The 21,161-nt window shown below is 43.5% G+C and overlaps 1 protein-coding gene across 4 annotated transcripts in view; it reads right to left on the bottom strand.

Moving 5' to 3' along the window:
* The window catches only part of ECT2 (epithelial cell transforming 2), a 201,735-nt gene that overhangs the window by 139,168 nt on the left and 41,406 nt on the right, over positions 1 to 21,161 (bottom strand). For all 4 annotated transcript variants that reach the window (XM_069213046.1, XM_069213048.1, XM_069213047.1 and 1 more), the window contains 2 exons: positions 17,271 to 17,360; positions 6,767 to 6,874 (listed from right to left, as the gene is read on the bottom strand). In XM_069213046.1, the coding sequence (XP_069069147.1) occupies positions 6,767 to 6,874; positions 17,271 to 17,360 (198 nt within the window). The remainder of the gene's footprint in view (positions 1 to 6,766; positions 6,875 to 17,270; positions 17,361 to 21,161) is intronic.

Genomic DNA, 21,161 nt, shown 5'->3' with positions numbered 1-21,161 from the left:
AGTCTAAATAAATTTAATACATCTCTTAAGATCAAGCTAATTTAGAGATCTCTCTGCCACAGTTTGAGGTTTAGGGAAGAATGGCTGCAGTACTACAGGTTCATTATAATGAAAGTCCGAAGGAACTTTAGGGATAAACTTGAGATTTGTGCGTAGAATAATCCTGTTGTGTGTGTGAACTTCAGAAAGGGTTCTTCTATTGTAAGTGCTTGCATTTTACTGACTCTATGCATGCGGCAGTAAGGGCAAGGAGCAGAGCCACTTTTCATGAGAGCTATTTGATATCCACCCTGCATATGGGTTCGAAAAGGCTCTTCAGTTGTCTAAGACTATGTTAAGCTACCATACTAGAGATGGGGCTTTCACTGGAGGGAAAGACCTCAAGAGGCCTCTCAAAAATTGTTTTATAAGCATTTGAGACCAAAGTGATGGTCTACCAGATATTCTACTGCATCAAGAGATGGTTGCTAAATGAACTTTGACGGACGCATAGGAAAGTCCTGAGCGTACTAAATGTAGCAAATAAGGTTAGATTTAGTCCGGAGCGGAGGATACAGGATGTGTTTTGGTAGAGTTGCACCAAAGACAGAAACGCTTCCACTTTAGCCGATAAGTTTTGTTTGTGCTATCAGCTCGGGCTTTGACCAGGATGTCCTTGCAATCCTTGGAGATGTTCAAATGGTCGAATTCAGGAGCCATACTGATAAACGGAGAGACTTGGGGTCTGGATGCCTCGCGTGGCCCTGGTTGATGGTGAGGAGTTTGGGAAATCGGCTTCAATCCGATGAGTGGACATGCAGATAGCAGTAGAAGCTCCGTGTACCAAAGTTGACATGGCCACCGTGGAGCAATAAGAATTATCCGACAGGGTTCAGACTTGATCTTGCTGATCACTCTTTGGAGGAGAGGAATGGGAGGAAAAGCCTAGGCATAGACTCCTGACCATGCTATTGAAAAAAGGCACCCCCCCCCCCCACGACCCTTGGTGGTGATGCCAGCTTGCATAATAGGGGCATTGGGCGGTCTGGGAGGTCGCAAACAGGTCCAGGTTTGGCTTGCCCCACTGGAAGAAAATGCTGCCCAGCGTCTTCTGGTCCAGGCCCATTCGTAAGGAGATAGTTTTAGTCTGCTGAGTGAATCTGCTATGGTATTCTGGACACCTGGGACGTGCTCGCTCTTATGTGCACTGAATGGTGAATGCACCAAGTCCAAATGGATTGTGCCTCCTGGGAGAGTAGGTGCGAGCGAGTTCCTCCCGGTTTGTTGATGTAATGCATGGTTGTCGTATTGTTCGTTCAGACAAGCACCGCTGATCCACAAATGCTCAGAAGAAAGGCTTGCAAAGGTAAGAATACTGGCTTGAGTTCTAGGAGGTTGATATGAAGAGAATGGTGAGAAGGAGGCCACTTGCAGCTTACTTGAAGGTCTTGGAGACATGCGCCCCACCCGATCATTGATGCATCGGTTGTTAAGGTTAGTGGAGAAAATCGGAGCTAAAAATTGCATTCCTTTGGAAACATTTGCCGGTACGGTCCACCAGTGGAGTGAAGCTATCATTTGTGGAGTTATCTGTAGTATATCCTCAAACAACCCCTGACTTTGTTTCCATTGGTCGTCTAGCTCCTCTTAGAGAGGACGCATATGAAGGCAGCAACGTGAAATCAGTTCTATACAAGATGACATCATTCCCAGTAATGATTTGTAGCGTTGGACAGTTAGAAACTTTGTTGTATTCTTTTCGCTAGTGTGATCAGCTTGTCTCGTCTTTCCAAAGATGGGTAGGCTTTAGTTTGCTGAGTGTCCAATATAGCACCCAGAAACAATATCCTTGTGGATGGGAGGGGCTGAGACTGGTCTTGGTTGAGAGTGAGGCCTAGGTCTTTGAAGAGACACAAGGCTGCTGACAGACTTGGGTGTAGAGAGAATGTCCGGAGCCCTTATCAACCAGTTGTCGAGGTAGGGAAAAATTTGGTGGCGGTTGCGTCTTAGGTAAGCTGCGACCAGGGCTAAACATTTGAAGATCCTGGGTGCAGATTTCAGTCCAAAGGGAAGCACCTTGAATTGGAAATGCCTGCCTGCTACCCGGAATCATAAAAAACACCTGTGGTCTGGGTAGATGGGTATATGAAGTAGGCGTCTTGAAGGACTAGTGACTCCTTATAATTTGTTCTGTTGAGTTTTAAGATGTCATTCAATGTTACCATGGGGAAAGATGGTTTCTTTAGGTACTTGTTTAATTCTCGTAAGTCCAGGATTTGCCTCCCTAGACTAGACTTTACGAAATAGGAAAAAAATGGGAGTAGAAGCCTCTCCCTCTTTGTGAATAAGGTACTTCTTCGATTGCTCCCTTGCTTATTATCTCCGCTTCAAAACATGTGCGGAGGTAGGTGATAAACCCGGGAAGGTGGTGTGACTGGAGGCATCTGTGTGAATTCCAGGAGGTGGCCAAATCATTATATCCAATACCCATATGCCTTTTGTGATTTGATGCCAACGATGTAAGTGGTGTCTGAATGGGAAAGAATGAGGAGTAGCTGGAATCTGACGGCAGTCATTGTTTACGGAAGGTTTCCTTGGTTTGTCTGTCTTCCTGGATTTCCTCTGTGAGGAGGTCTATTGTATGCCACCGTAGGAGGCAGTCTTTGCTGATATTGGGGGCTGGAGGAGTAAGATGGAAACCTATATCGCTGATATCCACCACGAAAGGAAGGTTGTCCCCCTGCCCCTCGCTCCACAAAAGGGCACCTTCTTGTACTGCAGAGCACCAAGCGATTTGGCGGTATCAGTGTCTTACTTAAGTGCCTGGAGGGTGTCATCAACATGCTTCCCGAAAAGTGCTTCTCCATCACATGGGAGAATCTAAAATTTTTGTTTGGACCTCTGGGTGGAAATGAGTTGTCTTTAGCCACCCTTGACGCCTTAAGACTGCGGAGCCTGCTAGAAGTCTAAAGCCCACGGCAGCAATATCTAGCGCACAATCGATTATTTCTGCAGAGGATCACCGTCCTTCCATCAGAACCTTTTTGGCCTCAACCTTGGTAGTCTACGGAAGCTCATCTAAATGTTGACCTATGTCAGACCAGAGATAGATATTAAACCTGCCAAGGAGCGCTAGGGAATTTGTGGCACGCACAACAATGGCAGACATTGACGAGAATCGATTTCCGATATTATCCAGGCATCTACCTTCCTTATCTGGTGGCTTGGTTACAGGCACAGAAGGGCTCCTGGAGCGTCATTGCGCTGCATGTGACATTACGGAATCTGGCTTTGGATGACCGGAAAGGCATGCAGGAGCATCATCTGTAGATTTATATTTTTTTATCCAATATAGGCAGTACCGCTGGTACTGTTGCAGGGTTACTCATCTTTAACCCTTGCTGCCAAACATGGTCTATTATTGGAATAGCTCTGATGGTTTTCCTGTGGGGTTTCTTGAAATCATACAGTAAACAGTCTTGCTGAACTGCAGGCATCTGAAGGTCAAAACGTGTGCCCGCCCATTCCAAAAGGTTGTGGAAAGTACCTATATCCTCAAGAGGGGATTCCACCGATGGTGGAACAGGAGATTCAGGTGCTGAAGTATATATTCATCCCGCTCATCTTGAGGCAAGCAAATCTCACCATCTTCAGCCCCGTCATCTGAAGAAGTTTGTGGATGAACCTGAGGTGAGCCCTGTGGTTGAGGGCTAAGCGGTGCCTGCAATTGATGAGGTTGCGATGGTGCAGGCGTAATGATGGCAAACACCGGTTGTGGAACATTCGCAGGCATCGAAGGAAAACGTTGTCTGGAGCTTGCCAACATAGCTCGGAGCTCTGATACCAGACCAGAAGGCAATGACATTAGGCCCTGTTGCTGGTTATGAGGCGGCTTTTCATAATAGTTATCATAATAAGAATAGTCAGAGTATCCTTGACATTTAACCTGTAACTGGTAGGGGCTTATAGCTGATCCTAACATCCCATCATCCTCATTCAAAAGGTGTGATGGTAATAACCTGGATACCTTACTTGAGTATGTAATAGATGGGGTCAAATGATGTTTTGATCTCTTTACCAGAAATATGGTCTGTAAATGAGTAAAGAGAGAACGTTGGTCTCTTTACAGGTGTGGTCGTTGGAAACAGCCGGATTGTTGGCGACGGCGGAGGCATAGACAGAATAATTGTTGACGGAAGTGTCGTCGTTGGTAACCCTGTCAACAAAGGCATAGTCGCTGGTGGCACAGACGATGGTGGGGCCGTTGACAGGCACTCCGTAGAGAGAAGTGAACGAATGAAGTTGCGGAGAAGGTATAGGATGCCCCGCTGATGAAGATGATCGCATCGTCGACAAGGACTCAGTTGAGGCTGCGGTCAACATGGAAATAGTGAGTACTGTTGAAGTTAGACGATACCGAAGCCATCGATGAGGACGCAGTCGACTATGAAGATCCTGTATTTTTTAATGCATGTTTGATGCGCGGAGGCAGCGTTTGGGGCTCAAAAACAGTCTTCTTACATTCTAAGAGCGAACCTGACCCTCCTGGTTTACCAGCCTGTCCCTGGTGTTTCGTGGAAGGGCTACGATTTTTTACAGAGCACTCAGAAGTCTTTTTAGAGACCTTTTTTGGAGGTTCTTGGGACGTTGACGGCTCACTATGTCTTTTCAGGCTTTTTAGTGGCAGACATAGCAGATGAGGCACTGTCCTCATCAGAAACCGGATCGTCCCTGGTCTTCAGCTTTTGTAACCAGAGCTGAGGAGATGACCCTCTCTGTCTTAACGTCTTAGTAGAAAAAAAAAAAAACACTTTCTACATACCTTGAAGTCTAGTTTTGTGGTCAGGATAGAGACAATATCTACAGTCCACATGGGGGTCATTTACATGATCTGAAAAGCCCCTTCTTTGGTGCCTGGCATGGTTGTCAGTTTGAACACCTAGCTGAAGAAAAATATTGAAGAGATTTAATCCAAAGTCTTCTGACTAAGTCTGAGAGAAAAAAAAACAGAGCAGAGCTCAGGGAAGCCTCTAAGCACAACGTGCAGTGGAAAATCTGAGGGAAGGAAGCTCCTTACCGGAGGGTGGTGTATTATGATTGGTTGACTGAGTTTGGTCCTTTTTTGTGCATAAGGACTGCAATATGCTACTAAGCCAAGGGCCTAATACATATCCTTCATTTTTGTGCATACAGCCTGCCATTCAAGGTGACAACCTCAGTGAATTCTTCATTAACCTGTTGTAAGATATCTTGCCTTCCAAGAAGCAGAATAAAAACTTCAACAGCTCTAAACGGAGGAGCTCAACAACACACTGTCAGTTAACATGAAAACTTGATATTCGTAGTAAAAGTGGCTTAAATGTTTTTATATTCAGAAACTAAAGCTTTGAAAATTTGAGTATTAGTGTCATGAGGATAGGAGTTAGCAATCACTGATCATTCTGCCTTGGAAGCTAGTGAGAAAGGATAGGGATAGCGGAGGGAAATAGTTTTGTAGACCTACGCTAAACTTAATTCTCCATATAACAGTTATGTGGGATCTAACAGTTCAGTATTATCTTATTCTGAGCAGGTATCAATATCCACTTTCTGGGATGAACCTTTATCTGTGGTTCTGAAATAGAACAGACTTGTAAAATCTGAAGTAATAAAATAGCATTTTTGTTTTATATGCCTGAACAATCAAGAGGTTATCTGATGTAGAGGGAAGCACCATAATCAGGAAATGGCCTGGCAGTCAAACTACACTTTGTTGTACCAGGTATTCTGTAACAGTCATACACAGAATCATGGAACTAAATGTTCAACTTCCCAACCAAGTTAAAAAAAAAAATAAAAAAAAAAAAAAAACACACAATAATAACACACTTTAATTAAGTGATTCAATTCTTGATCAGCATACGATGGACTTTTCAACTTAAATAGATGGAATAATTTAAATTGATCTCCCCTAGACAGGGGCTTGCAAATATGTATACATTATGCTCTTCTCCAATTTGTTCTGATTATGTAGAAAACAAATAGTCTTATCAAGACATTCTAGAGCATATAGAAATTAAGAAGTAGTCCTGATCTCTCACTATTTATTACGCCCTTTGAAAGGCTCAATTTTGGTAACGGTTATTTTTGGGTAGTATGTTTAACTAGGTCCTAAACATCTGTATCAAATACTGAAGTTTTATTTTTGGGAGCTAAACACAGACTGGTACTACCTCCAACCAAAAGGATCTAGTCTAAAATACTAGCTCTGAGAAAACTGGCATACGCAAGATGGAAATCAGATAAATGGCAGAGGCATTAGACTGGCTTCTGCCGCGCAGTAACCCTGCCAAAATGTCATCCAACGCAAATAGTCACCAGGTCAAAGATAATTGTCATACTGCCATTCTGACTGGTTTACTCCCTGCACACACTACCAGATACCACCTAGCACACAGTAATTTAAAAACAATCTAATTTTAGTTTCAACAAGCAAATCAACAGTTAATTGCAGCCCAGACCAATCCATCCATTAGTACTCAACTCTAGAGTAGAAGAGTATTTGTCAGGCACCAGCTCTATTGGCAACAGGAGACTGGAATAGAATTGATTTTTAGTCTATTGTCATTCCGAAGTGCTTGCTACTCCTAACACTTACAGGAATGGTGTAGAAAACAAATGGAGAGCAAACAATAACAGTAAGCTAATGGTGAAAACAGAAAACTAACCAAGTTATTATACAGGAAAATGAACAGGGAAAATATTTATATGAAAAAAACAAAGCTTTGTATTAATAGCATTAACATACCCGGAATTTGTCTCCATGCGTAGAACTAGCAACAAGATGAGTAACTTTAGAACTGAAATCTCTTTTAATAGTTCCTCCCATGTGATGCACCAAATTCACAAGTTTTACCTGAACAGGAATGGAAAATGTTTCATGTATAATTTGAAAAACATTTTACTGAAATGAAAACAAATTAATAATGTACTTTGCCGTAACATACATTTCATATGGTCAATTTGGATTTCACAAATACAACAAAAGGCTAATCGGTCACTGGCAAATATGCTTCAAGTGCAAAACGTTATTGCACAGTCAATAAAACCATTTAAAAATAAAAATACTAAATAAATTAGCATTGCATCTGTCCAGGTCACTCTAATAAATGTTGGACACAGTGGTCAAGTGAGTGTTACAAGGAGCATCATCATAGAGGCTAAATGGCTATTGGCAGATGTGGATATGCTGTGAATATCTTACAGAAAGATTAGGACCAACCACAAACCTGTAACAATAGCTCTGAAACCCGGGCATGCTCAAGAGGAAAAGATAGAAAGTGAACAGAAACAGAATTTAAACAGGAATATCAGAAACTAAAAACATTAAATGTCAGCAGATTGCCTTTATAGGACAATATCTTTTTCCAACACTACTAATTGGCAAGATTTCATACAATCAAACGTTACATCCTATACAAGCATATACATCCAAAATGCAGGGATATATAAATTTAGAAACAAGTGGATTACAACGAGAGATCATCACTCAGAGCTTGTGACTTATTTATCTATCCTACTTTGTTTATACTCTAGTCTCTGTAAGAAACTGTGTTCTGGTTGCAGACCCCGCAACCAAAACACACATTTAGCCTGTTTTTTGATCCAACTTAGCTGGAGGCCAGTGCACTTCAGTCAAGCCAGGTCCCCACTGCCAGTGTTCCTTCCCCGAAAACAAGCCACCTTTAGACTTGATCCCCAAGAGGCCAGGCCCTTCAGCACCTCTGCAAGTCACTAGTAAATTGCACCTCTGGTTCCTAGGGCAGCGATACTAAAGAGGGTGCCTAAGAGCAGCACTCTAAGGGACCCAGTATCAAACACAGCCTACCAATGCATGACAAGGTGCTCGAAATAGCGAGAACCCGACATGGCACACACTTGTGTGCCATGTCCCCCAACACGGCCTGCAGTATAAGTAACCTCTACAGAAGACCTTTCAGCCCTAAGGCAAGGTGCATTATATTACTGGAAAAGGCATATATGCATCAGCAAATATGCCCCAACTAGGTCTGTTGATTCCGAGACATAGTAAGTCAACAGGGGAACCATTTTAAGTACATGTGCTGGGCAGTGGCCAATACGAGTTCCCCAGCTACATGATGGCTTCAAGGAACATAGGGAGATTTGCATCAAACATCTGTATTACTAAACCCACACCGATTCCAGTGATGGATTTACTAATACATACATCCAAAGGGCACCTTAGAGGTGCCCACTGAATACCTACCAACTGCTGGTGGGCTAACTAGCCAGCCAGTCACCAACTAATGGTGTTCTGACCCCAAAAGGTGAGAGCCTTTTCTCTCTGGGGATCCGAAACAAAGCCTGCACTGGAAGAGCTGTTACACATCCCTCCAAACAGGATGACCTGCAAATCTGTATACCAAGGCAGGAGGCTTCAAAGAAGCTCACAGCCTTTGGTATGCAGATCTGGCTTTCCTCAGAAGGGAAATGTCGCCCCCACCCCAGGGCCTATTTGGCACCTGGACAGGTGGTAAAATTAGCAAAGCAGGAGGCATGTTGCATTTTCAGGCTGGACACACCTCTGGGACAGAGTGATGCCCACTCCCCAAAGGATGTAGTCATCCAGGGGGCATAGTGAACCCATTTTAAGTAGCCCATTGGCTACTACCCTTCACTCTGATTAATACGTCTAAACTGATTCAGAGCCCACCCCCCCACCCCGATATAAGGACCTCAGATATTCGCTGGACAAAAAAGAAGAAGGAGCAGACAACAAGCCTGCTGACAAGAACAAAGGAGCACAACTGATTTGATGCCAACCCTGAATGCCTACCTGCTGCACCCGACCGTTGTGGAGCAACTGACCCATCTTGACACTGCAGCCTCCAAGAAACTGGGAGAGCTGCCAGTGTTTCACACACAGCCAAGAAGAACTCCCTTGGAGCAGGTGAGCTGCTTCACTGCATCTGCAGGCAACCAAAGAAGAACTGTGATGACCCAGAACTACCAAAACCCAATGACTGGCATAACTGCATCCAAGCCTCTCAGCCCGAGCTGAAGTGAAGTGAACCAATGGTGCCAGTGTCGTTCCCAGGCCCTCCAGAGATGAAGGCCAGCTTGTGTTCGGCCACTGTGGACTTCCAGATGCCACCTGAGGCCCCCTCCTACCACGAGTATCCCCTTCATGGGACAATAAGCCAATAGACACCACTACACCAGAGCCAGAGGCCCAAAGCCCGACATGAAGTGGACCAAAGATGTCCATATGTGCCAGAGATTCAAGGATCGAGCCCACCTGTGGCACCCCCCCCGGATTGGCTCCCGGGTCCCTGCCTGCATCCTCTTCCTTTCCAGACTGCTTTCCATTGAAGTGAATAGGACATCCGACTTTGTAACACCTCTGTTCTCGGACACCCCCAGTGCCCTCTCTGGGGTGAACTGTTGGTGTGGCCTTGGATCTTGCCCCATACTCACCCTCAAGTCCAGAAGAACAGTCTTGTAAGTCGTTGTTAAGCATCCGTATGCAGTGTCTGTTTCTTTCCCATACGATAACGTTGGGGCACCAGAGGATGAACAGCACCTTTGCACCTGGATGCCTGAGTGCCACCTGAAGTGACCTGTTGCTGCTTAGGAGCTAGCCACACGCTTAGCTTAACTCCAGAAGACCTGTGTGTCGCTGCTGAGGACTCCTATGCAGTATATATTTTTCCCCATAGGATAACCTTACTGCTTCAAAAATTGCAGCGTCTTTCTGAAATGTGTAAAATTCCTAACTCTAAAAGTACTCACCCGAATCTGATGGACTTGCTATTACACTTGATACAAGTACATTTTTATTAATTGGTGTTTTTCTTTACTGAGTATCTCACTTACTGCCTGCGTGTGCAATACATACTTAGAACTACCCTCTGAAGTACCCAACTGCTCGCCCACACTACCACAAAAGAGTATCTGGAGTGTCAATTGTGACTCTAATTCTCTTGGTGTTTGCTTGTACTCATTACAGTGTGCCTCATTTTGGTCCACTATATAAAGAGCCAGATTCCTACACACTCCACTGTACAACAGCAGCACAACGTTCCTTATAGTAGCCCAACCATTTATTTAGGCGGTTATAACAACTGCACTCCATCAGGACAAAATCAGTTTAACAATAATAGACAATTTGCAGATCATCTGTTAAAATTATACAGAGGATGTCTCCACGTTTCATATTGTATCAGAGCACCACGGCAAACAATGTAGTGCTGCTTCCTACGGAAATGTATTTGTCACTCTGGATGAATTGTACCTATACCTTCCTTGGCTAAAAAAAAAATAAAAAAAAATAAAAAAAAAAAGCTAAAAAACCCATTCCCCTCACTCAAAACAGAAGGGGGTGCTACTTCGCAGTATAGATGTTTTCTCATGATCATTTCATATGTAGCATGTCTTGTGTGATAAAGCATGTTACATGCTAGCCACATGAGATGTTATGCAAACAAAAAGGCACAACTGCATTTTATGGCCCAATGTACGCAATAGGTGGTTCGTCTAATACAACGGTCTGATTAAGCAGTAAAGCTAAAAAATGCACACACAAAAGCTACATTTCCCACTTATAAACTCCACAGTTTCTAACTGGGTTGAAACTAAAATGACAGAGAAGGAAACGTTGCACTTAGGTTGTATGCCTGGCCATCATGGCTGCATGGTAAGGGAAACCATTAGAGATCTATCTTAGAATAAAAAATGAAAGAGGTCCCAAACCAGTAGGTTATGGCTAAGTGGTCTGCAGATATCCCATTACACAACAAAAAAAGTACATTTCCATTCTAGTTTAATGATTTCCTATTCTAATTAAATGGCCTATTTCTTAAAGTGAATACAGATATTTTAGGCCCCAACCAGTTTTAAGCAAGTCAATGTGTCCCGAAACCGGACTGCTGGTTATTGAGTGGCTTACGCTCTCACATTTTAGTCCGCAATCACCTTCTACTAGTAAATTAAAATTTAACAGCAGCGTAAATGGAAAGGCCAGAGAAGCACAGGAGGATTTCCCACCATGGAGTTAAAGTATTAGATAGTAAGGCTTGTTAGCTTAGATTGACCGTGAAAAGTTGTGCTTTATAGGACCCAAGCTCATCCATCTCCTCTTTAAGAATGACTTCCAGCAAAAGTTTCTTTGAACTTAAAGCAATCTGTCCCTGAACATAGGCAACATTCCTCAAGATACACAGCAAGGCAGAAGTAAAATGGTGCATAAGAATACAAAGGTTTTAAGGAAAATACATATGTGACACTCCTGAGTACTTTGGGCTTGAGGTCTAAAATGAACTCACAAGGGTGGACATGCCTCGAAGACAATATTCAATCATTGCCTTTTTAGCAATCAGCGGTTAGTTAGGTGAATGAGCTTTTGAAACAGCTTAAGGATAACACGGAGTTGGGGCTGTGGCCACGGCGGCGACCATAATGGCTGTCTGCCAATGAAGCTTTGGCAATCGTGGCCCGTTCCTGCTGCTGCCAAGATCTCCCGAACCTGGGATGGCCGCCTGAAAACCAGCAGACCCAGACTGAGGTCCTCCCCGCAGTTAGAGCGGCCTGCACACCTTGCGACGAGCCCAGTGACCCCACACTACCTCGGAGATCCCACGGCAAACAGGGTAAGTGGGTGAGGCAGAGACCACTCTGCCTAGTCGGTGCCAGAGGCCTGCCTGCCTGCCGCTTCGCCACCTTTGCGGGGCTCGTGAGCAACGGGCCCAAGTTGTTGCCAGTAGCGGCCCCTTAATAGAGACTGTGTGGGAGGTCTAACATGTGGGCTCAAGGTCATTGAGTGACTGCTGACGCTGCAATCAGGGGTCAGGGCCGCACTCCACTACCATACCTCCCTCCAGTCTCCATCCAACCTGCTGCAGCTGATCAACACTGGGGAGTGGTCCAGTGACCCCTGATAACACTGCTCATGCTGGGCCATCTCAGAGGATCCGTCTGGAACGCTTTGATACTACCGATCTGCTTATGTGCCCCGACCCCCCCCCTCGTGTGCTCTTGTGAACTGCATCATAAAACACATTCCTGCCTGGGGATGGCCTCTGAGGCCCCTTTCCGCCAAGTACTTAGCCAACAGGAGGGGGGCAATTTCTCTGCCAATACATTCCCCCCCACCTAATACTGAATTTCTGCAACTACTGTAACTCTGCCCGTCCTGTGGCTTAGAAGACAGCTGATTATCTATTTTCTGGCATCCTGTGGTTGGCCTCATCTGAGTCCTCATTATACTAGACTAGCTACTGCAATTTGCTGGCCTACTCTGCGTGCTGCCATACTCTATTACAGCCCACTCTTTTCCCCCCCCCCGAATACAGTGACACTGCTCTTTCTGTCCCCATCATGGCCCTCATTGTTTACCTATTGAATTACAAAGATAGATGCACAGCACTCAGCCTGGCCCACGAAAAAGGTCTTCTACAATATCAAGGATCCACTATCTCTCCATTCTGACTTCTCCTGCATAGTTCCGGAGGACCACAGAAACACCCTCCAGAAGACTGGTGGCAAATATGCCATGTCATATCCAGCCATATTGCGTATTGAGACCAATGGTAAATCCTGCATGTCCGACAGTTCAGAAGAGGTTCAGGACTTTTGTTCGACATACAAAGCTGACCAATCACCCAGGCAAAAAGACGCCGGACCGTGCTGCATCCCCGACTTCTTCAGCGACCTGCCACCCTGTCTGATGATCTCTACTGATCAACTAATTGTTGATTTCTCCTGGCTACCATGCACTCCCTGGCACTGGACATGGCTATTTAGGGGCCTACGTTATTATGGACAATGTGTTAGGTTTGGGGGCGGTGCACTGCCTGCGATTCAGTTCATTCCTTTTCAGCTCTCCTTAAATTAGGCCACATTGTTTGTGACGTTGCCTCACCCCATGCTGAATACTGCCATGTTGCTGTGGAATGTTTAGGGGATTTACTGGATGGTTTGTAATCCAGTATGGGTTGGAAGAGGGTGATGGGATGTGCTGTACTGATGGTATTGTATTTCTGTTGCTACTCTTTGCTTTCACATCCTTGACTGCCACTTTGCAGTGCGCGTGCACGATGCTTGCTGGCTAGCCATCGAACACATGATGCCTATGTACTCTAAACCATAGAGATCCAAGGCCTTACATGGAACATCCAAGGATTAAGTAACCCTCAGAAAGGGAAACAAATCTTGGCGTTCCTCACCAGACATCACATAACGCTAGCATCCCTTCAGGAAACCCACTTAAACACTCAAGACGATTGCAGGTTTGCTCACACCTGGGGACAACACTGTTATTTTTCATATTACAGTTAGAACTCACGAGGAGTATGTACTCTAGAACATAAGTGGGCAGGATACACACACATTTATATATATATATATATATATATATATATATATATATATATATATATATATAAACACACAAAAACACACACCACAGGCCCCCCCCGCACCCCATGTGGACAGCCCGCCATTCTTTAATAATTCAACTGCCCTCATCACTCGCATGCCTGCCAACCTTACCCTTTTCTGGGGTGACTTTAATATAGCATATAAACCTTTAGTAGACTCAACTGGGTCCGCTGCCAGCCCTAAACCCTATTCACTCCGGGCACTTCAGGAGCTCATAGCTGACCATCTGACCTATTTGACCCTGGCGTAATCGCTCTCCTTCCATTAGAGGCTAAACTTATTGCTCATCCTCCACCCAATCACTCCTGGTTCGCCTGGACTATTGGTTCACCTCTTAAAATATCCTGCTCTGGCTGAGAGATAAGAAACGCCTACATCATACACTCTCTGATCCCGGTCCATCTCACCTTTCAAATGCCACACCCACATCCCATACCTAGACAGTGGCATTTACCAGAGTTAGCACTGCAAGATGCCACATTCACATCAGATCGTGCTGCGGCTATCAATGAGTACTATTTGTTGAACTCTGGCTCTGTTATTAAACAAGCTGTCCTCTGGATCCTTTCAAAACCTATTAGGGAAGTCTATCTCAAAACATTCAGGAGTCCTGAAGTGCACATGAAGTGACCCGGCTCGTGGGGAAAGGGAACTCCAGGCTATAGACTGCCACTTCAACAGGGGCCCAGTTCCCACTGTTGCATAAGCTTTCCTCTTTTTGCAAGAATTTCACAGACGGCAGACCATGAGATACAATACATCAGTAAATATGCCTGGAGGTATGGCTAAAGGGATCAACCTGGTCGCACCCTGGCAATCACCCTAAAGCCAAGCTATTAGTCCATTACATAACCAGCCTGCAAGTCGGGAATGGTGCCATGGGTACTAGGGATAATATTGCCTATACACTTGACCATTATCGTACAATATACACTGCACGAAGTACAGCGGGCAAGAAAGATCATGTCTTATTTGTCTGAGATAGCCATGGTTTGACTTACAACCAGCCAAAAGCAATTCCTCATAGCCCCCCCATCACGTATGAATACATTTCATGAATAATTTTGCTTCCTGCAAAATGCTGTCCTTATGAATGGCAGTAAGTATTGTGATCAATACCCTTGATGGCTACAAGGCCCCTGCTCTGAATGGCTTCACGAGCCATTTCTACAAGGCCTTCAAGACGGTTCTGGTTCCCCACCTCATTAAAATATATGATGAGGCACTCGCAGCGGAATCGTCGCTACATCCATGAGGGAGGCTGTAGTGACCCTCTTTCTCAAACTAGGCTAACGCCCGCATGTTTGTACCTCATATAGGCCATTGTCACTCAGTTTTGATTAAAAAAAAATCTGGAGAAATTTCTTGCAACTCACCTGGCACATCAGATGGCACATATAATCTCCCCACCATCAAACTGGCTTTGTGCCACATCATTCCACTACCATAAACTTGTGCACAATATTCGCACTACTGAACAAACTCTATCCAGCTCTCCAGGTAGCGGTTGCCCTTTTGAACGCCGAGAAAGCCTTCAACTCCCTTGAGTGGCCATTTCTGAGGGCAACACTTAAGCTTGGCCTTCCAGGATTTGATCTTCCTACTTTATGCCAGCCCTATTGCAGGTCAATGGTCATATCACAGATGTCTTTGATATGTTCTGGGCTCCCAACAGGGATTTCCCCCTCTCCCCCTTTTTATTATTGCCCTGGACCCACCAGATTCAGCACCTTCAGGAGCGACATTTACACAGGGAGCTCAGATTCCAGAACGGCCCCATTGTGGCTACAGTGTATGTGGTAGATATACTGCTCTTTGTAAGGAACCCTGCCCTGCAACTTGTTCGCTCATTCAGGAGATTATCCGGTATGGTAGCCTGTCTGGCCTGTTGATCAACTGGCATAAGTCGAAACTCTTCCCACTTACTAATGCTACCATTCCCTGCCTTCTAGAATATCCCCTAAAATGGTGTGATGACTCCTTCAAATACTTGGTCATCATTCTCCATCGCCAAAAAGAAGAGGTGATACACTGATTTATGGCGCAGCCGTCAATACCCTCACTGCCCAAATTAACAGGTGGTTCTCTCCTCTTATCTAGAGAGTCCTCCCCCCACAAAGAACCCCGGGAAATCCATACCCTCTCTATGACATGCTGAGCAAGGTCCCATCTCTGGAGATACCTGGGCTATGACGCCTTATACATGCCAGACATTCCTCTCATTGATGACCAATGGATACCAATGACGCAAGAGGTGCTGGTACAACACGTACTATCTGCACATCAAATCCGCACAGTAGGCAATCTCTTTATAAGTGGTAAATTAGATGAACACTCCAACTTTGAGGTAGGGGATTAGACCTCCTCAATTGACTAAACAGTACACCTTCGTCTGCAGAGTACATAGAGAAAACCTTCCCACTTTGTCCGAAGAGCCACCTACTTTTTCCCCTCTCACTACGGTGATTTTATCACCAGATAGCACTAGGCTGGTGTCCCGCCTCTACTCCACCAGTCTTCAGCTGTGACATACTCCTTGCATTGCGGTCTGGGAACAGGACTTAAGCCTCCCCATTTCCGATAAGATGTGTCAATACTGTTGCCTGCAGACTAAATTAATATTGATAAACAGTCAAACTCCTCCATTAAAAGTTCTTACATCGCGCATATACCACTCCCCAATTCCTGGCTAATATTGACCTATCTCACCCTTACTAATGTCCCAAATGCACAGCAGATCATGCTGAATTTTCTCACCTCACATGAAATTGCAACAGCATACAGGCAGGACATTTTCACACATATATCTACTTTGCTAGACCAAGTCATGGACCCAGACCCTGCCATGGCGCTCCTGGGCTATGTCAGGCCTCTTTCCCCACACCATCGCAAATTTGCCGAGGTCGCACTCCTGCATGCTGAACAACGTATTGCATCGCTGTCGGGCAGTATTCGAAGACCCATCTTTAATTAACTTATCTTTTGTGATACGAGTGAACTATATGCACCATTATTGTCCCCTACGTCCCAGCCAAAAGATATTTGAGCCCCACTTTGTTCCCGTTTATTGACACATGCTGAAGCAGGCTCCAAAGACACTGAGGTGGATCCTTATAATAGCCTCGCCTTCCTAAATCAATAATGTTATGCATTCTGGGGATTTCAGTAGTTGTATTTTTTAGCTTTGCGAAAAATCAATAAAATACATTTTAAAAAAAAGGATAACAATGAGTAGGCAAACTGAAAGCAACTCTTAGTTGTTTAGTCAGAAAAATTTAACAAAAGAACAAGGTTTGAAACTGGCTTCTCCAACAAATCACTCGTGAGCAACTGGTAGCTCTCCCGCAGAATAAATCTGAATCGATCATCCCATATATACACCATAACGTAATGCAGGAATCTTGATTGATTGACTGATGCATTAAGTGATCACTGCTGGCAGTCGTGCATGGGTCACCACTAATGTAATCTTATCTGATGTGATCACTAATAGTATAAGTAGCTGGGATGAAAGGTTGGAGATCCCTGGTTTAAATAGTAAAAGCTAGTAATTGAAGCAGACAGATTGGGAACACTCTTCAAAAGAAACCAACCTATCATGTAGCAGCAAAGGAAATTGAAAGACCAACTGCTCCCATTGTAATGTACTACTTTCGTTCTGTACCCTTTGGTACATTCTGAAACATCCATAAAAGCAGAGCTAATTCAATTGCCTATAAACAAACACTTTCTGAGATTTATAAGTTAGGCTTGAATTTCAAGAAGTAGAACCTCTTAAAGGTAATATAAAAGCTCAGATTTAAACAATCATGCTCAGGTAGCACGTACTGGAAAAAAGGTTTAATATGTCTTACCAGTTCATCTTTCCTTCTGAAACCAGTGAAGCACAGCACGAGGTTTAGCATGCTTGGGGAGTACAATGGGCGAGAAGTGAATGGCAAAGGCTGAAAAACAGATAAATACATTTGAAGAAACCAGCTAGAAATGAGTATTCATCACCTAGAAGTTTACAGTAAAGCATGTAAAGGCACAACAAGGTGCAACTATGCAAACCATAAAATCAGACCACAAATCGGTTTGTGCTACATAAACACATTTGCACAACAAAAAAAAAAATACAAAAAAAAAAAAATAATAGATAAGGGGTTGTACACATGCTGTTTGAGGTGGCGTATTGGTTCAAAAAGGACAAGCACACAAAAAAAAAAAAAAAAAATGTAATAAAAAAAAAAAACACCACACACACACTTACTTTCCTTCATGAAGCATTTGGTTGCTCCGCCAGAAGTGTGGTGACAAATGATAATTGTAATGATTATATTAGCAGTAACAAGGACACTTCATAGTTGCATCGTAGAAATCTTCAGTAATACTAGGTATACTTAGTAGCCATACTACTTAGGAGCTTGTAGGACCCTCAGTGGTATTATAAAGCAAACAATAAAATTAGATAGTTCTTCAAAGCCATAAAACAGAACAACTCATTCTCATCACGATTAGAAATACAAACACTTCGGATGTCCATTCCACAAGAACCAATTGAAATGCAATCCCATGCTATTGCACTGTATATCTCTTGTCCTGAAAGCAGCATGCCCCTCGTATGCCCTAGACCTGGGATAACACAGATGCACAGCAACATTTCGGATGTGTACTTATGTTTTACAAAATTCTCCATCAGTTTCAAATTACAATTCTGTGCATTAATAACCACGGCTGAGTATCTCCTAAAATATTGTGCTTGAAGTCCAATTTCGGAAAGTTTACATTCATAAAATCATGTGTGTTTTGGAATAACATTAGCATTTTAAATACATTAACTGGTGGAAATATATTTATTCCAGTAGACTTTATAAATATTTTAACTAGGGCAAAAAACATTTCCCCCACAACAGTTCTCCATAAAAAATGGGCCAGACTGCAGTATTAGGGAGGTGTCCTTTGTCTGCAGCTCATGAAGGCATGTGAAGAGGACCAAAGAGAAAAGAATAGGAACAATAATAGTGCACAATACATTACATCCCTTGTTTTCCTATTATCAATGGCACTAACTTGCAGGGGACTATGTATGGTAGTGAGGAATCTGCCTAATATTCCGTAACAACTAGTAATATTGTTACTGAAGGTAAGTAACCTATCTAATTGATAGCTTCCTGCTAAATGCTGTCCATATACATAGCATTAAGTATTGTAATCAACCAATAAAGACCTGAAAGTATGTATCACTGTGTGGCTGCACGGGGACACTTCGCAAATGTGAGCCACTGGGACGACCCGTTGAGTTGGCATGAACGCTATTTGGAGGGACTTTCTTGGTTGAGACATAGCAGACCATGATGTATAGTGTATCCCATCTTATGACTATGCACTTGGTTACCATGGTGTCTCACTTGGCCTCAGGGAAGGGCAGAGAGAGCAGTCGCCGTATCCTAATGTGGGCAGTTGATATAGGATTCTGTACTCCTGGGATACAGTCCAAGCAGTCGCAACTACCTTTTGATGGGGTAGGAAAAAAGGTTTGACAACTGACAAGTTAGCCATGTCATAAGGTCGACAAAACTTTAGGCAGAAATGTACAGCAGGTCCAATACACCATTATATCTGGATAGAACGCACGGATGGGTGGCCAGACAAAGGGGCTGCAGTTCTACAACCCTGCCCTTCAAATTTACTGTCACTAAGAAAACAGTTTGCAGCGTTAGTAGAACCACTTGGCAACCATGGTTTGAATATACACACTGTGAGGAATGTTAACCACAAATTCAATGAAGAGAGTGGGAGCAAACAAATAAAGAAAGCCATCCAGAAAACATACCACAAGTCAAGCGGTAAATAAAAATGAGTTGTCATGGAAGTGCATGAAGGTGAATAGTAGTTAGTGTGAAAGGCTATTTGCCTGCCTTAAGAAACAAGGTTTGGCAAGAGATACTAATCTAGTGTGATCAGGGTTAGTTGTGCTTGATCATCCTGTCCCTTTGGCAGGACTCAAGGCACAAGGAATCTGTGATAATATGTAAAGCAGACCCCTAGGACTAAATGAATTTTAAAAACATTCCTCAGAGAACTATTAATGGTGGAGTGAATGGAATAAATACATTTAAAAAAAAAAAAAAAAGACACTCCTATTAAAATTTGTGGTGAAAAGATCTGTACACCAACAATCACATTTGAAGATCACAACCTTCACTTCAAGCTGAAGCACCCACATGCTGTTTTTAAGAGAAGACTTAAATCGTCTGCTGTCACATTGAAGAAGCCCAGGAGGTAAACGGCAACTGGAAAAGTCCCATTGTACAAGTCATCACTACAGTTTCTTCGCCTTCAATCCAAGGCTGATACCACTGTTGTTCATATAACAAACAGTGGCTCTGTTGGTTTAAAGAACTATATTGGTGCTCCGGACACAGAAGAGAAAGACCTGCAGAGCAAGGCAGGCTGCATACAGTTTCAGTAGAAAGCATCAGTGGATTTGAGACGGGGGATCACAGATCAGCTACTTGTGATGTCACCCACAGGAGTGCTTCAACCCACTGAAGCGGTGTCCTTAAAAACAGTACTTTGCAACTGTGGAGGGCTGGAGAAACACCCAAAAAAACACTTAAGAAGCACAACCATGAGTGGACATCTAGGGAACAGCTGTAAACCTGTACCAGAGTTGAAAGATTCCTTTGTGGCAGAGCTATGGTTTACTGAAGCACAACTGAAGGGACCTCATTTACTATCTCAATACAGGATTATATAACTCGAATGGGAGTACTTTGTAATTACATGGCATCAATTCACAATGCACATTTCAGTATACCAAATCATATTGGCCATTACCGAAGCAAGAATTATAAAAATATGAAACCAAACTATCAAAGGTATACATGTTTGAAATATTTTATTCCATCTCACGGTTCACATTGCGATCATTATTTTTTAAGTGGGGGGAGGGGGGGGGGGGGGTAATTATTGCTCAGAATTTATGTGGCAATTATAAGAAACTGCTTTTTCCTGTTGAATTTTACCTTTAAGCCATCACCATGATTAAACAGTAGTAGTTTGTTGTGGTTTAGAATCGCCTATTGTACCTTTGCAAGCAGTTTTTCCATACAGGATTAAGGAAGTGCACTTTAAGAGAAGACTATTTGAGGAAAGTTGATGCATGCCCAATATCAGTGGCTCACGCAAACAGCTGGTAGATTGAGATTCACCTTTATATTTATAGGTAGCCAGGCACAAGTAATTTACAAATAGCAGGTTTTTCGCTAGAAACAGTGTGCCAAAGTGGTTTTGATGTGTCTCAATCAAAATTTATGCTCAACACTATTGGCTCTAGCTAGGTAATTAATTTTGTTGTGCATATAAAAATAATGTATGAGCATTTACCCTGCTATAAATCAAAAAACTTTTATACGATTCTTGATTTTGAAAACCCCTACTATGAGTTACTCTATGTAGATGTACGTATAAGGAGTTGCAGCCATTTAATTACAAAGTCTAAAAGTAGCTTTGTTTTGTTGCACTGAGTGAATAGCATACCAAGACTGTTGGTGATTACAGAGTTGCCCTATTCGGTCATGTATATTCATCTGCTATGTGGCACCAACAGGGCACATTAAGCTACCTAGTGCACTGATAACCTAAATGCTATTACACTCTACAACACTCCAGTGTACTCTCCTCCACTTAACTCCTCCCTACAAAACTGTGCTACACTCTGTGCCACTCTACTAGACTGCTTCACTCTATCCGCGTACACT

This window comes from Pleurodeles waltl, chromosome 11 (assembly GCF_031143425.1).
Source record: "Pleurodeles waltl isolate 20211129_DDA chromosome 11, aPleWal1.hap1.20221129, whole genome shotgun sequence".
Classification (NCBI taxonomy): Eukaryota; Metazoa; Chordata; class Amphibia; order Caudata; family Salamandridae; genus Pleurodeles; species Pleurodeles waltl.
Note: the sequence above shows the minus strand (reverse complement) of the source record. Positions and strands in the feature narration are given on the sequence as shown.